General features: G+C 51.0%; 1 protein-coding gene across 3 annotated transcripts in view; it reads left to right on the top strand.

The window, feature by feature from the left end:
• Positions 1-14,652, top strand: part of TTC7A (tetratricopeptide repeat domain 7A) — a 126,408-nt gene that overhangs the window by 36,235 nt on the left and 75,521 nt on the right. For all 3 annotated transcript variants that reach the window (XM_037806987.1, XM_037806985.1, XM_037806986.1), the window contains exons 4-5: positions 1,207-1,337; positions 4,537-4,652. In XM_037806987.1, the coding sequence (XP_037662915.1) occupies positions 1,207-1,337; positions 4,537-4,652 (247 nt within the window). The remainder of the gene's footprint in view (positions 1-1,206; positions 1,338-4,536; positions 4,653-14,652) is intronic.

The raw sequence follows: 14,652 nt of genomic DNA, 5'->3' as shown, positions 1-14,652 counted from the left end.
GGGAGATTTGAAATGTTAGAGGCTTGGTAATCAGCCGGGTGTCGGCTGTGGGGCAGGGAATGGTTGAAGATTCCATTTTTTTACATTCCTTCAGCAAGTTCATCTTAAGCACCTACTACTTACAAAGCACCACATTGTGTGGGGCACAAAGATGAGATGGACATGGATTCTGCCCACTGGGAACCAACAGTCCAAAGTATAGTCTTCTCTAGTTAGGTGTGTGTTACTTGCAAGTGACAGAATTGCAGCTTAAATGGACTTAGACAAAATAAAGTAAAGGTATGGGGGATTTATTGGCTCATGTATTAGAAAGTTTCAGGAGATAGGGCTTCAGGCAAGGCTGAATCTGGTGTTCCAACAATGTCTTTAGAGATTTGCCCCTCTCTATCTTACCTCCTTTTAAGGCTGGCTTTCCCCAACACTTCCGGGCTGACATTTTACCAGCCTAACGCTAGTGGAGAAAGTAAAAATGCTGCGACCGGTTCTTATGGCCCAGCCCAGGCCATGTGCTCATCCTTAACCGTGGAGCCTGGCTCATGGCCTCCCCTGGAGGTGAAGTGGGGTCATCGCCCTCTGAGCCACGTGAGGTCGTGGGAGGGCTGGGCAGCAGCTGGGCGAAGCAGTGCTGTCACTGGAACGGGAAGTGGGTTTCGGGGAGGTAAAAATGGAAACGTTCACTACAGGCAGATGTGACCTGAACACAAGTAACATATGTGAGGTGGAAACTGTTTGACTTCACTGCAGGGATACGTAGAAAATGCCATGCCATGCTGCGCCGACTCCTGGTAGTGTGAGCTGCTGCACTGGGAGCTGGGAGAGTCCCAGAAGGCTGCCATGTTGCCCACATAGCACTTTCATCAAAGAGGGGAGAGAAGAACTGGGCGCAAATAACCCGAATACAATGTAGAAGGGGATGGGGACCTCGATGTTTCTTTTAACCACTGGAAGAGAAAGGACCAGGAATGGCCTCAGGGAGGCGTTGGACATTGGGGTGACACAGTCCGGGTCCCCGTGTGGGCATGGATACCTTTTGTTGGGCCACTGCTTGATCCCCGCTTCAGCTAATGCCACCATTGCTTTAGCCTCCTCCTTCCCCAGAAGCCTGTCTCCTCGGATGACCCCACCCTCCACCCCGGACCCTAGGAGGGGCCTGGGGTCAGGGGGGCCTGAGCAGGGCAGGTCTGAGGTGTCCCCCTCCTCCCACAGGCCTGTCCCTGGAACGCCTTCCCAACTCCATTGCTTCCCGCCACCGCCTGTCGGAGAGGGAGGAGGAAGTGACCGCCTGCTTTGAGAGGGCCTCCTGGATCGCCCAGGTGTTTCTGCAGGAATTGGATAAGGTGAGCCGGGAATGACAACACCCTCTATCGGGCACCCACCTAAGTGCTTCACACCTGTGGCCCCTGCTAAGCCATGGGGCCCCCTTGTGCAAATTAGAAAAAGGTACCCCACTCTGAAGATCTGCAGCTTCTTGGCTGGGAAGGTCCTTATGGTGAAACGATTTTGTAAAAATGAGACTCTTCACTCTGCAAAGAGCCCATCCTGTCTGGGAGGGGCCCAGAGCCTCTTTGGGGACTCAACTTGTACCCCCAAAGCAACAGCACAGTCTGTATCCGCCAACTTATAATGTGAGGTAGGGATGATATGGAGCCCCGTTTAACAGACAAGGGAAATCAAGGTTTAGCGAGAGTAACTCATTTGTTCTCCACTCTCTCCTTGGGAGGGGTGGAGTCAGCCTGGTGCGTGCGCTCACAGGTGCTTCCCTCTCTCCCGGTGGTGCTGCCCCAGAAGCTCCCTGCTGGGTCCCCTGGGGGGGGAGGGGTGCTCAGGTCTGGGCACATTCTCCAAGCCTTGGGCTGGCAAAGAGCTGGAGTCTGGAAGTTCTCAGGCCTTCTCCCAGCCCCCATGATGGCCGTAGTAACTGTCTGCAGGATATCAGTTCCAGGTGTTGAGTACCATGATCATTTTTCCAGTTCTTCCCCTTCTGGGGGCTCCTGGTTTAACAGGGAGGAAGGACAGGCAACCGTTTTCAACAAAGATGGTGCTGACGTTTAGTGAGTGCTTGCTTTTGTGCTAGAACCCTCACAGTGACTGTGTGAAGTATGTTGCTATCCCCATTTTACAAATGAGGAAACTGAAATTTGGAGAGGGGTTAAATTGCTTCCCAGAGTTCATGGAGTTAACAAGTGGCTTTGGCAGGATTTGAATCCAGGGAGTGTGGCTCCGGTTCTTGTGGGCTGGCGCTGCAATGTTCTGCTGGCAGGCTCAGTAGCCGGAGCAGGTAGGGTTGGCATCCTGAAGGAGGAGGTGGTTATGAGCAGAGAGACTCCAAGCCCAGGAGACGCTAAAATATCAACCGAGCATCTGTTTTTGTGACGGCCCTTCTTGGTGGAGTTCTCGAGCCAGGTCGATTCCCCTAGAGCTGGCTTTTTCCACCTTAACAGCATTGACGTCTTGGGCTGGGAGATTCTCTGTTTCGAGGGGCTGCCCTGGACATTGTGGGATGTTTAGTAGCATCCCTGGCCTATACCCACTGATGCCAGTGGCACCATCACCCCCAATTGTAACAACCAAACATGTCTCAGGTATAACCAGATGTCCTTGGAGGCAAAATCACCCCCCTGTTGAGAGAGCCACTAGCTTAGCGAGAACCTCTGCTTGCGTAGGCCTCGGGAGAGGAGAAGTGATTGGATGCTCCGTGCCCAGGCCCTGACAGGCTCCCTGGAGGCCTCTGGGGGTTGACCATTCTCCACTGGGGCTGTGACACGTGAATCACTGCTTTCGGAGCCCTTTACATTTGAATTGCCTGTGGTTTGAAGGAGACTTTCATGAAAAAGATAGTCTTCCTCTAAGCCGGAAGCCTAGGCTTTGAACTTTCAGAAGGTAAGGGAAATGGGCTGAAATGGTGCCCCAGGCCAGAATCAGTGCCCAGAGGCCCTGGGCTGGCATGTTATCCCAGGTGGAGGGAGGGCAGGCCTTGGAATCTCGTGCATCCTTAGGAATGCCGCGTGTCCCTCCTAAGACCCATGTTTTAGTAATTATATGGGTTGGATTAAACAATGGGAATTTATTTGCTCATGGTTTTGAGACCAGGAAAATGTCCAAATCAAGGCATCGCCAAGGTGGTGCTTTCCTCCCAAAGCCTGGCTGCTGCTGCCCCTTGGCTTCTGTGTCACACGCAGGGCACATGGCTGTGCCTGCTGGTCTGTCTTCTCTTCCGGGTCTCTCTCTGTCTGAATTTCATTCTCTTAAAAAGGACTCCAGTAATAGGATTAAGACCCACCTGGATTGAGGTGGCCATGCCTTAACTGAATAACCTCATCAAAAGGTCCTGCTTAAAGTAGGTTCACACCCACAGGAATGGATTAGATTTGAGAACATGTTTTTCTGGGGTACCTACAGCTTCAAACCACCACACCCCAGTTCCAGCCACAGGAACTAAGAACCTTTCTTTTGCTCTATTTGGATTCAGAAAGATAAGGTAGATAGCGCACTGATTTCCCACCCCTCAGATGAGCCCAGGGAGGTGATGGTGAAGGGAGGCCTTGCTCAGTGGGGCTGGGTGACCCTCGTAGGGCTGAGGCTCAAGTGACAGCTCCATGAAGATAATGTAGTTGTTTCTCGGCTTCTCCTGGAGCCAGGGGTCCCAGACCTAGGACTCTTCAGGTGCTCCATGGCCTCATGACAGTGACAGTGCACTGCCTGGCATATGCAGGCACTCAGATATTTGCTGAATGAATGAAACAATAATAGAAATCACCTGGACTCTGAGCTGGCCAGACCTGAGTTTGAAGTGACCTCAGGCACTTTCTGAGCCTCAGTTTCCTCATCTATAAAAGTCAGACACAACCAGCTCGGTTGGACTGTTGTAGGGCTGAAATAACGATTTTGGCTTTTGATGCCTGTTCAGTATTTGTTTCCTTTCCCCTCCTCTTCCACGGGGTGGGGGGTGGGGATGGGGGAAACAGCAGAAACTCAGGAGACAAAGCCTCTGGGAGTGAAGTCTAGTGGAAGATGAGATGTGCATACACAGAAGAGCAGACACCCATGTGTGCTGTCAGGGTTGAAGAGGGTATGCCTGGCGTGGCTCAGAAACGTGGGCAGTCTTCATGCTGGAGAGGTGCAGAGTATGGACCCCAGAGCCTGGCTCTGCCGCCCACAGCCTGTGTCACCTTGGGACAGTGAACTAACCTCTCAACCTCAGTTTGCTCATCTGTAAAATGGGGGTGATGATAGCTGCTACATGATAGGGTTGCTCTAAAGGCTAAATGAGCTGATGTATTTATAAAGCTCTGTGTTATCCAAGAACGTTAGATGTGGGGCTTGAGGGCACCCAGCATTTGGGTGGAGAGAGGGTGCTTTATACATATTTTAACTTAGAGTCAGGTTAAGTTCTGTCTGAGAATTGTAGTGTGTCCAGAGGCACAGGGCACACAGGTGGCGATGGGGCCACCTCCTCGGGCTGGGCTGCTCCTTGGCTTCCTGACCCTCTACCTTGGACCCTTGAGACAGCAGCTGTCTCTGTGTTCCCTTTTCCAGACCACAAATAACAGCACGTCACGGCATCTGAAAATCTCTCACCCGGTTGACTACGAGCTCACCTACTTCTTGGAAGCTGCCCTCCAGAGTGCTTACGTGACAAACCTGAAGAAGGGGTAGGTCACCGAGCTGAGCGGGACCTGGACATTTCTCCCTGGGCTGGGGTGCTTTGGACGTTCTGTTAAATCTGGCCTCCCTGTTCTGGTGTGTGTGTGCCTGCGTGCGCTCTCGGGAACTGAATGGGGGCTGGTTTGTGTCACATCTTGTCATGCTGGGGGTTGCAGAGGCACTTGCAGTGGGAAGGCCAAGTTTCGGGAAGCTGCTGAAGCAATAAAGCATACACATGCTTTGGGGGAGAACTGCTGAGAAGAAAAACAGGAGCGGTTATCTTTGGAAAATAATGTTGAAAGAGCAGAGGTCTGTGAGCTGGGAAGTGGGGGGTAGTCTGGTTTTGATCACTGAGCATTGAGGCATCAAAGTTGTTCTGCCCAAAATCCAGTGAGAAGGCAGATTCCTGCCCATTCCAGCATCCACGGCATGTGGAGGGGCAGGGGCAGCGTGGTCAAAACAAAGGCCTGGCATCTTTTGGAGGGTGTGGTTGTTGCTGCTGAGGAGGTGGCAGAAAAAGCTGCTTTTTCTGTAGTGACCTGAAGTGCCTGGGAATCCTCAGCCCCGAGAACCGTGCCTGGTACCCGGCATGCCTGCTTTTGCTCTTTGGGTTAGGCAGGTTCCCTCCCTCTGTGGATGGCCCCGTGGGAGGGGGTGGCGGTGTGGGGCACCAGGCAGGGAGTTCTTGCCTCGTGGTGTGTGTTGAGCGGTGGTGGTGAGGGAGAGAAGAGGGCCCTGAGCAGGCAGCCGTGGCTCTCACCAGCCTGCTGGGGGTGCCTCCGTCTGGACCACTCCTGGGGTTTCCTGCACCTGGGATTTCCTCCAGGTCCCAGCAGCAGAGCTTTTGTGCCCTATTGTTCCCTCCTCTGCTTTATTAAATCCCGGAGCTGTGAGGACATCAAGGGCAAGTGGGAGCAACTGGGTGCAGCCACATGCCAGTCACTGCAGGGGGAGAGGGGGCTCCTCACACACCCACGTCACTTGAGCCTCCCTGCTGTAGGGGGGTTGGGCCAAGCAGGTATCATCTCTTCCCCACAGGTGAGGAAACTGAGGGTCAGAGCTTTCTTTTGAGGGACTGACTGGGTTCTTTGAAGCCCATACTTCATTTTTGATATGATTTGTTTTGTTAGGTTTCACTTTCTTCCTTTTAATTTAACTATTTTTTTTCCCAAATAAATTTTGTTAGAGAAGATGTAAGTTTATGAAATAATCATGCAGAAAATATAGAGTTCTCATAAATTAATGCATCTCTATTAATTTAACTTTTTTTGGATAGGTGATTCTTGCATGTAGTACTACATTGAAAGGGTGCAAGAGAGTAGTCTATTAAAAGTCTCCATCCCAACTCAACCCCAGCCTCTTGGTTTCTCTGTAGACAATGTTACCAGAATTTTCTATATCGTTCCAAATTCTCAGCATATGCGGCAAGTATATACATATATTCCTCTTCACCCCCTTTTCTGTAAATATTCTGCCCCCTGCCTTTTTAACTTAAATACATGTACCTTGGAGATTGTTCCCTGTTAGGACATAGAGAACACCCTTTTCTTTTGCATGGCTGCATAGTATACCATAGTGTGGATGTATTGCCATTTGTTTAATCAGTTCCCTACTGATGGGCCATTTAGGTCACTTCCAGCTTTGGCTCTTTTAAACATATCCCAGAGTCCAGAGAATAACTTTGCATATGCATTATCCACAGTGTGGGTCTGCCAGAAGGAAGAATTCCTGGTAGACAGGAAATTTGGAATTTCTGGGTCAAAAAGTATGAGCCTCAGTAATTTTGTTGGATACTGCCAAATTGTGCCCCATGGAGGCGGTTCCAGTTTCTGTCCCAGCAGGATATGTGACGATGTCTGTTTCACGAACAGGCCACAAACAGGTCCTGGCCAACACAGTGTATTATCAAACATTTTGATGTTTCACTGATCCTGATTGGTGAATATATCTTGGTGTTATTTTAAATTTGCATTTTTCTTAGGAGTGAGTTAGTTGTATTTTTATGTTTTAAGAACCATTTATGTATATCTTTTTTAAAAATACAATTTATTGACCCCACCCCAGTTTACATAAGTGATATATGTTTATTAGGGGAAATTTTGGAAGTATTTCATAAAAAAATTAAAAAGAAAAGTAGAAAGCACATATTTTTATCTTTGCCAGTGTCGTAATTGGCAAATTGTGGTCCTCTGACCACCCATCTGTTTTTATAAATAAAGTTTTATTGGAACGCAGCCACACCCATTTGTGTGTTATCTATGCCTGCTTCTGACCACAGCCTCAAAGTTGTGTGGCCCCAAACCTAGAAAAAGTTTGCTGACCCCTGCTCTGGATAATCTCTATTAGCATGTTGATGTATGTCTTTCATGTTTTTCTAAAAATGTGTAGATAGATATATTTTTTCTTTCTCTTTTTCTTAACCAAAAAAAAAAAAAAAAAAATGGCTCCCTTTAGGAAGGCCTTGCTGGTTGGTAGCCTGCTTTGTCACTCTGGATACGGTTGTGAGCCTCTTTCACCTTCCTGCTCGTCTCCCTTCTCCACGCGGTTGCTTCTTGTTGTTCCGAGGGCTGTGAGGGTCAAGGGGAAGCCACCGCAGGGCTGGGCGGGTGCGGGCACACAGGGGATGGGAAGGGCAGCACGTCTTGGATTTGGTGGACTGTGAGCTGGGCCCCGAGGGAGGGAAATTCACAGAGGAGCTAGGGAGGGACTGAGAAGGTAGGATGGGGCTGTGGAGTCAGACAGGGTCTCCAGAAGAGGGTCCATGACCAAATAAGCTGGGAAACACTGGTTTAAAGACTTCTTGGAGCCTTTAGAACACAAACAAACATGATACATTTCCAGGCTCTGTTGAGGGTTCATCTCTTGGAGACCCCTTTTTGGGAAACAGTCCTCTGGGAGGCAGGAGTCCTTGTCCAGTCTGGCAGCCCTGTCCTGTCAGAGCTGCCCCCCAGTTCCCTGAGCTGTGGGAAGCCCCTGAGCCTAAGTCCTCAACTGCCTGGAGGAGGAGCGAGTTGGGTTCCTCACCCAGAAGGCAGAGCATGCCGTGGTAAGGCCCCCCAGGGAGGCTGAGGGAGCTGGGGTGGCTGCAGGCAGGCAGGCAGGTGGGGGTAGGCCTTGGGCAGGCTGGGGAGGCAGTCCTTCCCCAGCCATGTCCCAGCCTCGGGGAGCCCCGGACCCCTTTCTTCCCTCCCTCCCCTCTGCCCTTGCCATGATGCTGCTGTCTCAGGTGGTGAGAGAAGGCCGGGGTGCTGCCCGAGCCCCTGTCTTCCAAAATGGTAAGAATGGAGGGAGAGGGCCCCAAAGAGGAAACAGGCCACCTCCTTGCTCTCTCCTCACACCTGGCAAAGTAGGAAGGTGATGAAGCTGTAGCTTTGGAGCCGGCAGACCTGGGCCTGAAAGCCTGTGTGGCCATGGGCAAGGCCCTGGAGCTCTCTGAACCTCCCTTTTCTTTAACTGTGAGAGGGGGCTGATGACAAGGCAGTGCTGTCCTCACCACTCCACTGTGGGCTCAAATGACACATGAACACCTAACAGAGCTCCCGGGACATCACAGCTGCTTAGAAAATAAAAGCCATTATTGTTATCATTTATTTTTACTACTTTTCATGGCAGCCCACAGCTGGACAGGCTGCTGACCCAAGCACGAACTTTTTGCCATTTTATTTACTTTTAAAATTTTTCAAGTGCTAGGCCAGGTGGGTGAAGGTGTCCCCTTTTGTACATGCAGATCTGGAGGCCCAGAGAGCCAAGGCAGCTCGCCCCCGAGGGCGACTTTTTGTCTCTTTTTGGTTGGCAAGCTTTGGCTTCAGAGAGATGGTGGCCCAGCCAGCTGGTCCGTTTTTACTGCCCAGATGACTGCCTGCCCTCACTGGGCTCAGGTGAAGCACGTGGTGCTGGCGCCTGGAGCTTCCTTGCCTCCGAAAGCCCTCACTCAGCCAGTTGTGAGCTCCCAGGGACCAGTCTGGGGGTGCTGCCCTCAGCTCCCCACCTGCAGAGATTCGGAAGGAAGGAGCACATTGAACCTCATGGCAGGGGTCGGCAAATGATAGCCTGCAGCCTGCTTTCGTTAAAGTTTTATTTTAATCATATTTTTTATTGTAGAATATAACATTAATAAAGTTTTAATAGCATATTGCCACACCCATTCATGTATATATTGTCTCAAAGGCAGAATTGAGTAGTTGCAACAGTGACTTTATGGCAGAGCCTAAAATGCTTGCTATCTGGCCCTTTACAGAAGAAGTTTACTGACCCCTGCTCTACAGAGTTTAAGGCACTTCCCCCATCCTCACCCCCACCCCAGCCCTCCCTGCAGGGACTCTCCCAGGCCCAAAGGGCAGAGGTGCTGTCCTGCTTATGTATGGGCACCCCATGGAGTAGATTTTGGGGAAAGAACAGCTCCAACTTCATATTCTGTCGCCATTCTTTCATTTAGCAGATGTTCGTGAAAACAATACGTGCCACTCTTTAAGTGCAAAATCTGTGCGAAGGACCGTGGAGCACTTGGCTTGCATGGTGTTCCTTATCCTCCTGACAGCCCTCTGATATAGGTGCCTTCCTGAGCATCCCAGTTTTACACATGGAAAACCGAGGCTCGGGGAAGTTAAGTGACTTGTCCCAGGCTGACTTTTGGAGCTGCCACTCTTTAACCACAAGGCTGCACTCCACAGCAGAACTCCTGGGATTACTAAGATTCTGCTGCTGCCCTCGAGGAGCTCACAGGCCTAGCGTCTGCTTCCCAAGTGTGCTTGCACTTGGCAGGGACTGTACCAGCTTCTGGTCTTACAAATGTGGTGGGTGCCCCAGCCATCTGTGAGCACGTCGGGGTGTGGTCAAGCAGGGCCTGGCAGCAGGCAGCCGATCTGCAGCCTTGGGCGAGCTCCTCCTCTCCCTCCCCAGCTCTGCTTCCTCCCCTCTCAATGGGGCTTGGGTTCACTTATATCCCAGTGGGGGTGAGCCTCAAAGAGGAGGGAAGGAATGAAAAAAAAACACCTTAGCTCACCTCTCGGACACTTGGGAGGTTCTTGCCCTCTCTGCTGAGGGCACCCCCTCACCCTGCAGCTTCTTTTTCTGCAGGGTGGAGTTAAGGTGAATGCCAAGGACAGCCAGGAGGGCAGGAGAGAACCAGCAGTGATCAAACACCTGCTGTGCCAGGCTGGGGCACGGGCTTGGGTAGTGCTCCGGGAAGGAGGCCGCATGACCCCTGTGTCACCAGTGGAGGCACAGAGGCTCGCTGCTGAGCAGGTCTGAGTGTGGCCTTGAAATCTGTGCTGTTTCCAATTTTAGGGGTGTGGAAGGCAGCCTGTGGGGTATGTGGAAGAAGGACAGCACCCTGGTGACAGTTGGCAGTCTGTGGGCTAGTCCTAGGGATGGTGTCTTGGGGCCCTTTTTGCCCCCTGCCTGCACCCCCCCCCCCCCCGGGCTCTGCTATACCTCTCTCTGGAGTGGGTCTGTTCCCTCTCACCTGCGTTCCATGCACTCAGGCTGTATATGAGGGGGCACGTGAGTGTGCTGAGAGTGTGTTGGTGATGGTGCAGCAGCAGGTGGAGACGTTAGCCAACATCAGCCGATGATCACCCTCCAGAAAAGCCTGAGTAATTTCAGGTACTTTCTGTTCCCATAACTCTGCTCCCTTCCATGTCCTCTTATCTTCCTGATGCACAAATTTCACTCCTTAAAGTCAGGATCCTGGCTCTTTCCCCTCTCCCCAAGTAAGGAAGATTGGTAATGGAATCCTGGTTTCTTTCAAAATTAACAGCCCACACATTTTAAGGCCTCTGAAGTGTGGGCAGCCGTCCCCAGGACATATGGCAGTTGCTCAGCCCCTCTGTTTCCAAAGGCCGCATCCAGCCCCGCGGTGGCCCCGGAATGTGACAAATATTTAAAGCAGTGCTGCTGCTGCCCCTTGTACCTGGGCAGGCTTTAAATAATTTCTCTGCCCCTTTCCTCATAATAGTAGCCAAGATTTGTGGGACATGTACTGCCTGCCAGGCAACATGCTAATTCCTGTCTATGCAATCCTATGCAGTAGCAGCTGATAATATCCCTGTTTTGCCGAGGCAAGGAGAGGTTAAGTAAATTTTCCAAAGTCAGGGGGTAACAGGTGGTGGGGCAGTGTCCCTGGAGCTCGGTGTGTCCAGCCCCACTGCCCAAGGGCCTGCTCGCACGTAGCCCAGGAGTGGCTACAGGAGGCCTGCTTCACTGGGTTTTTTTTTTTTTTTTAAACTGTGGTAATATGTTTATTAATATGCGTGTTAATGATAGTCCACTTTTTTCTTTTTAACAATGTAAGAACTGTTTTTTTAATGCAATTTTATTGAGCTTCACTCACCATATAATCCAACCAAAGTATACAATCAGTGGCACACAGTATCGTCCTATAGTTAGTTGTGCATTCATTACCACCATCAATTTTTTGAGTATTTTTATTCAAAATAAAGGAAAAAATATTTTGAAAAAATATAAAAAGTAAAAAAATAAAATAAATCAAAAAGAACACCCAAATCATCCATAACCCTTATCCCCCCTATTATTTATCTATTTTTTTGCCATTATTTTACTACTCATCTGAACAGGTTTTTGTATGTTATTGTCTTTAGGTCCAAAGTTCTGTCTTCCTAGGTGAATCACTACCAGTTCCAATATTTTCCTTATTTATTTGTTATTGTTGGGATGTTTTAAAAAAAAAAAAAAAACAGTCGGTTGAGCCGGCCCAGGGATTCTCAGCCTCGGCACTCTTGACATTTTGAGCCATCTCTGTTGTGGGGGTGGAGCTGTCCTGTCCAGTGTGGGATGTTTAGCAGCATCCCTGGCCTCTGCCCAGTAGCACCCTGGTCCCAAGTTGTGATAGCCAAACTATCTCCAGTCATTGACAGATGTCTCCTGGAGACCAAATCACACCGGGTTGAGAACCTCTGCCATAGCCTAAAGAGACAGAAGCAGCAGTTCAGGAGCAGATTGGGACCTGGACACCTGATGCTGGGTCACCTTCTCCAGGGCATCTCCGAGAAGCTCTTCAATGGCTCCAGAGCCATCTCCTGCTGTTAAATTCAACCCTGCCTGGGCTCTCCCATTGGGGTGTTTGGGAACTGGGAGAAACCTTTCCCTGTCCTCACAGAGCTCACAGCCCAGCGGGGGCATGGGGTGAAGGTGAGAAAGCCCAGAGAAAGCCTGGCAGTTAATTTTACAGACACCGTGCATGCCCATGTCGTGCTAGGTCCTGCACCTGACACGCTAGGTGGGAGCTGTGGGCAGGACTGGGTCCCGCTTGTGGAGCTTGTGTCCCAGGGGAGCTGGCAGTCAGCAAGAAGCCCAGTGTAGAGTAGAGTTCAGCCAGAGCTTGCTGTGGGGAGGAAAAGAGGGTGGGCAGTGAGAGGACTGGCTGCCTGGGGTAGGGCAGCCTGAAGACTGAGGAGCTGGAGCGGGGCCAGGGCTGGAGGGCCTGCCCAGGTGTTGGAAGAGGGGCTTTAGGGGACAGCTTCTGGGCCTGAAGCTGACAGGCCGAGCTCATTCCCACAAGGTCTGGGGTGGAGCCAGCCTCCAGAGGGGATGGGGGGCCCTGCTGAGAATGGGGTGCTCTGCCTCTGGGGCCAGGCAGCCACAGCAGTGCCACTCCACCCAGGGTCCAGCCTTGTCCCTCGATTGAGGATTTGACATAATTGAAAGGGTGTGGTGTTCTCCATTGTGCAAAGTGGGAAGCATTCGCTGGAACCCCAGACAGTTTCCCTGGCTTTATTCCGAGCCTTGGGGATGCCTGGCCTCCCTCACCCTGGCCAAGTCTGAGACTGTGGCCCAAGACTCATTCAGTATGTCTAAGGGACATTGCTTTTTTCCAGGGGCCTTGCCCTATTGAACAAGCAGTTAATTCCTTCAGATGACTCCTGCCCTTGCTCCGCGGCTGATGAGAGGGCTCCAAACTGGCCTGGAACGGAAAACACCGGCCTGGAAGGACAGTCAGTAACTGAGGCCCTCCAACCCAAGGCGAAGCCTGGGACTCACTTCCCCTTGTTGCCACCAGAGGGCAGCCGTGGACTCCAGTGGAACCTCTCCCCAGGCAGTACTGCGCACCCCAGCTGCCCGGAAGGAGGCACCTTTCTGACATGCCCTTGGGGGGGTTGGGGCGAGGGCAGCTGGGGTCCAGGGTCCTGGCTGTGAGGAGGGTTCGGGGAAGGGATCTGGTTCTCTTTGCATGAAGCAGCTCCAGGGGTGAGGCAGCCACGGGGCTGAGGCCGTATAACACCAGGGAAGCTGCTTGTCCCTGTTAGTGGCTCTGTCCTCACTAGGACTGAGTCCCTGGGCAGCTCCCGAGAACAAGAATCTGAGCCGGCTCCACCCCTTCACCCAGAAAATGGGCACGGGGCCATTTCTTTTTGGGTTGGTTTTTTTCCCTTCCTTCTGCCTAGATCTGGCAGAGCCCATGCCTGGCTCAGGGCTTTGCATGAGCTTGAGCTATGGTGTTTGAACCAGGTGGGCTGTGTTTGTGCATGTTTAAAAAAATTTTTTTTAATTACTAAAGCAACGTGTCCTCACTGTCCCAAACTAAGCAATAGAGAAGGGAGTGGATGTGTTTTCTGAGGGAATTCCCAGGGCTGGCAAGTTGTCAGAACCTTTCTGGTGTGTTTGTGTGTGTTTGTGCCTGTTCCACCGGACTGCAGATGGTTATGGGCTGAGGACAGGCTCTGCAGAATAAGGAGAGCCTTAGAAAACCCCATGAGGGGTCTGGTCAATCAGTAATTTTGTCTGGTATCTGCTGGGTGGGGGCGGAGGGCAGGAGACAGATGGTTCTGCAGGGGGTTCAGGGACCACAATTGCCCAGATCAAGAACCTCTGAGGGTTCTGTCCTCCCGCTTTGGGGCACGGGGTGACCTCTGAGGCCCACTGGGGAGAGCCCACCCGTGGAGCCTCCCTCACTGCTCAACCTTTATTTATTGTTAGCACCCACCTCCCCGCCCCCCTCACTAGAAAAGCCAAGATCCCATTGTCTGCCTGTCCTCAGTGCCATGCAGAGAAGTGTCACAGCCTTTTCTGTGGAGAGGAGAGTTTCAGTATCATAGATGATATGGGTCCGTGACGGGATTGAACAGCTTGACAACCATTTGACCTTCACCTGACCTTGTCCCCTAATTCAGCCCTCCAGCTGTTGGGATCTGCCAATTGGCTCTGCTCTTCCAGGTCTTTGACCAGAAACCTCATATATAAATCATGATGCCAGCCCTGAAATGAAGACTTCTGGTCAGGGTCGTACATGCTGGTGTCTGTTTCTGTTCTATTCCGTGATTAATTCTGTGCGGTTTCTCATTATTCTTTTTCTCAAATCAAATCAAACCAAAAAAATTATTTGTTGAGCACTTACTGTAGGCAGAACATTTTGCCAGCCTCTGAATAAATCGGGAGCATGGCTGATTTGGGGCAGGACTGTGAATGAGACGTTGACTCACTGGGTCTTCTCTTTCGTTCCGCAGTGTTTGCTGAATGCCCATTTCAGGGCGGATGACCAGGCATTCCCTACGCAGCAGACACTTTGTAAGGATTTAGGAAATTGAGTCCCAGAAGTTCTGGAGTTTAAAATTGCCCGGGGGAGGGATGTGTCACAGTGCCAGGTCAAAAGCTCCCTGGGGTCTTTTTAGCTAAAAGGGAGTCACATCTCTCCCAGGGGTGTAAATCTCCCTGGCAATGTGGGACGTGACTCCCAGGGATGAGCGTGGACCTGCTGTTGTGGGATTGAGAAAGCCTTCTTGACCAAAAGAGGGAAGAGAAATGATACAAAATAAAGTTTCAGTCACTGAGAGATTTCAAATGGAGTCGAGAGGTCACTCTGGTGGGCATTCTTATGTGCTATATAAATATCCCTTTTTAGTTTTTAGTGTATTGGAATAGCTAGAAGGAAATATCTGAAACTGTTGAACTGCAACTCAGTAGCCTTGATTCTTGAAGACCATTGCATAACTAGGTAGCTTACACGGTATGGCTGTGTGACGGTGAAAACCTCATGGCTCACACTCCCTTTGT

The sequence above is a fragment of the Choloepus didactylus genome, chromosome 17, assembly GCF_015220235.1.
Source record: "Choloepus didactylus isolate mChoDid1 chromosome 17, mChoDid1.pri, whole genome shotgun sequence".
NCBI classification, from domain to species: Eukaryota; Metazoa; Chordata; class Mammalia; order Pilosa; family Megalonychidae; genus Choloepus; species Choloepus didactylus.
Note: the sequence above shows the minus strand (reverse complement) of the source record. Positions and strands in the feature narration are given on the sequence as shown.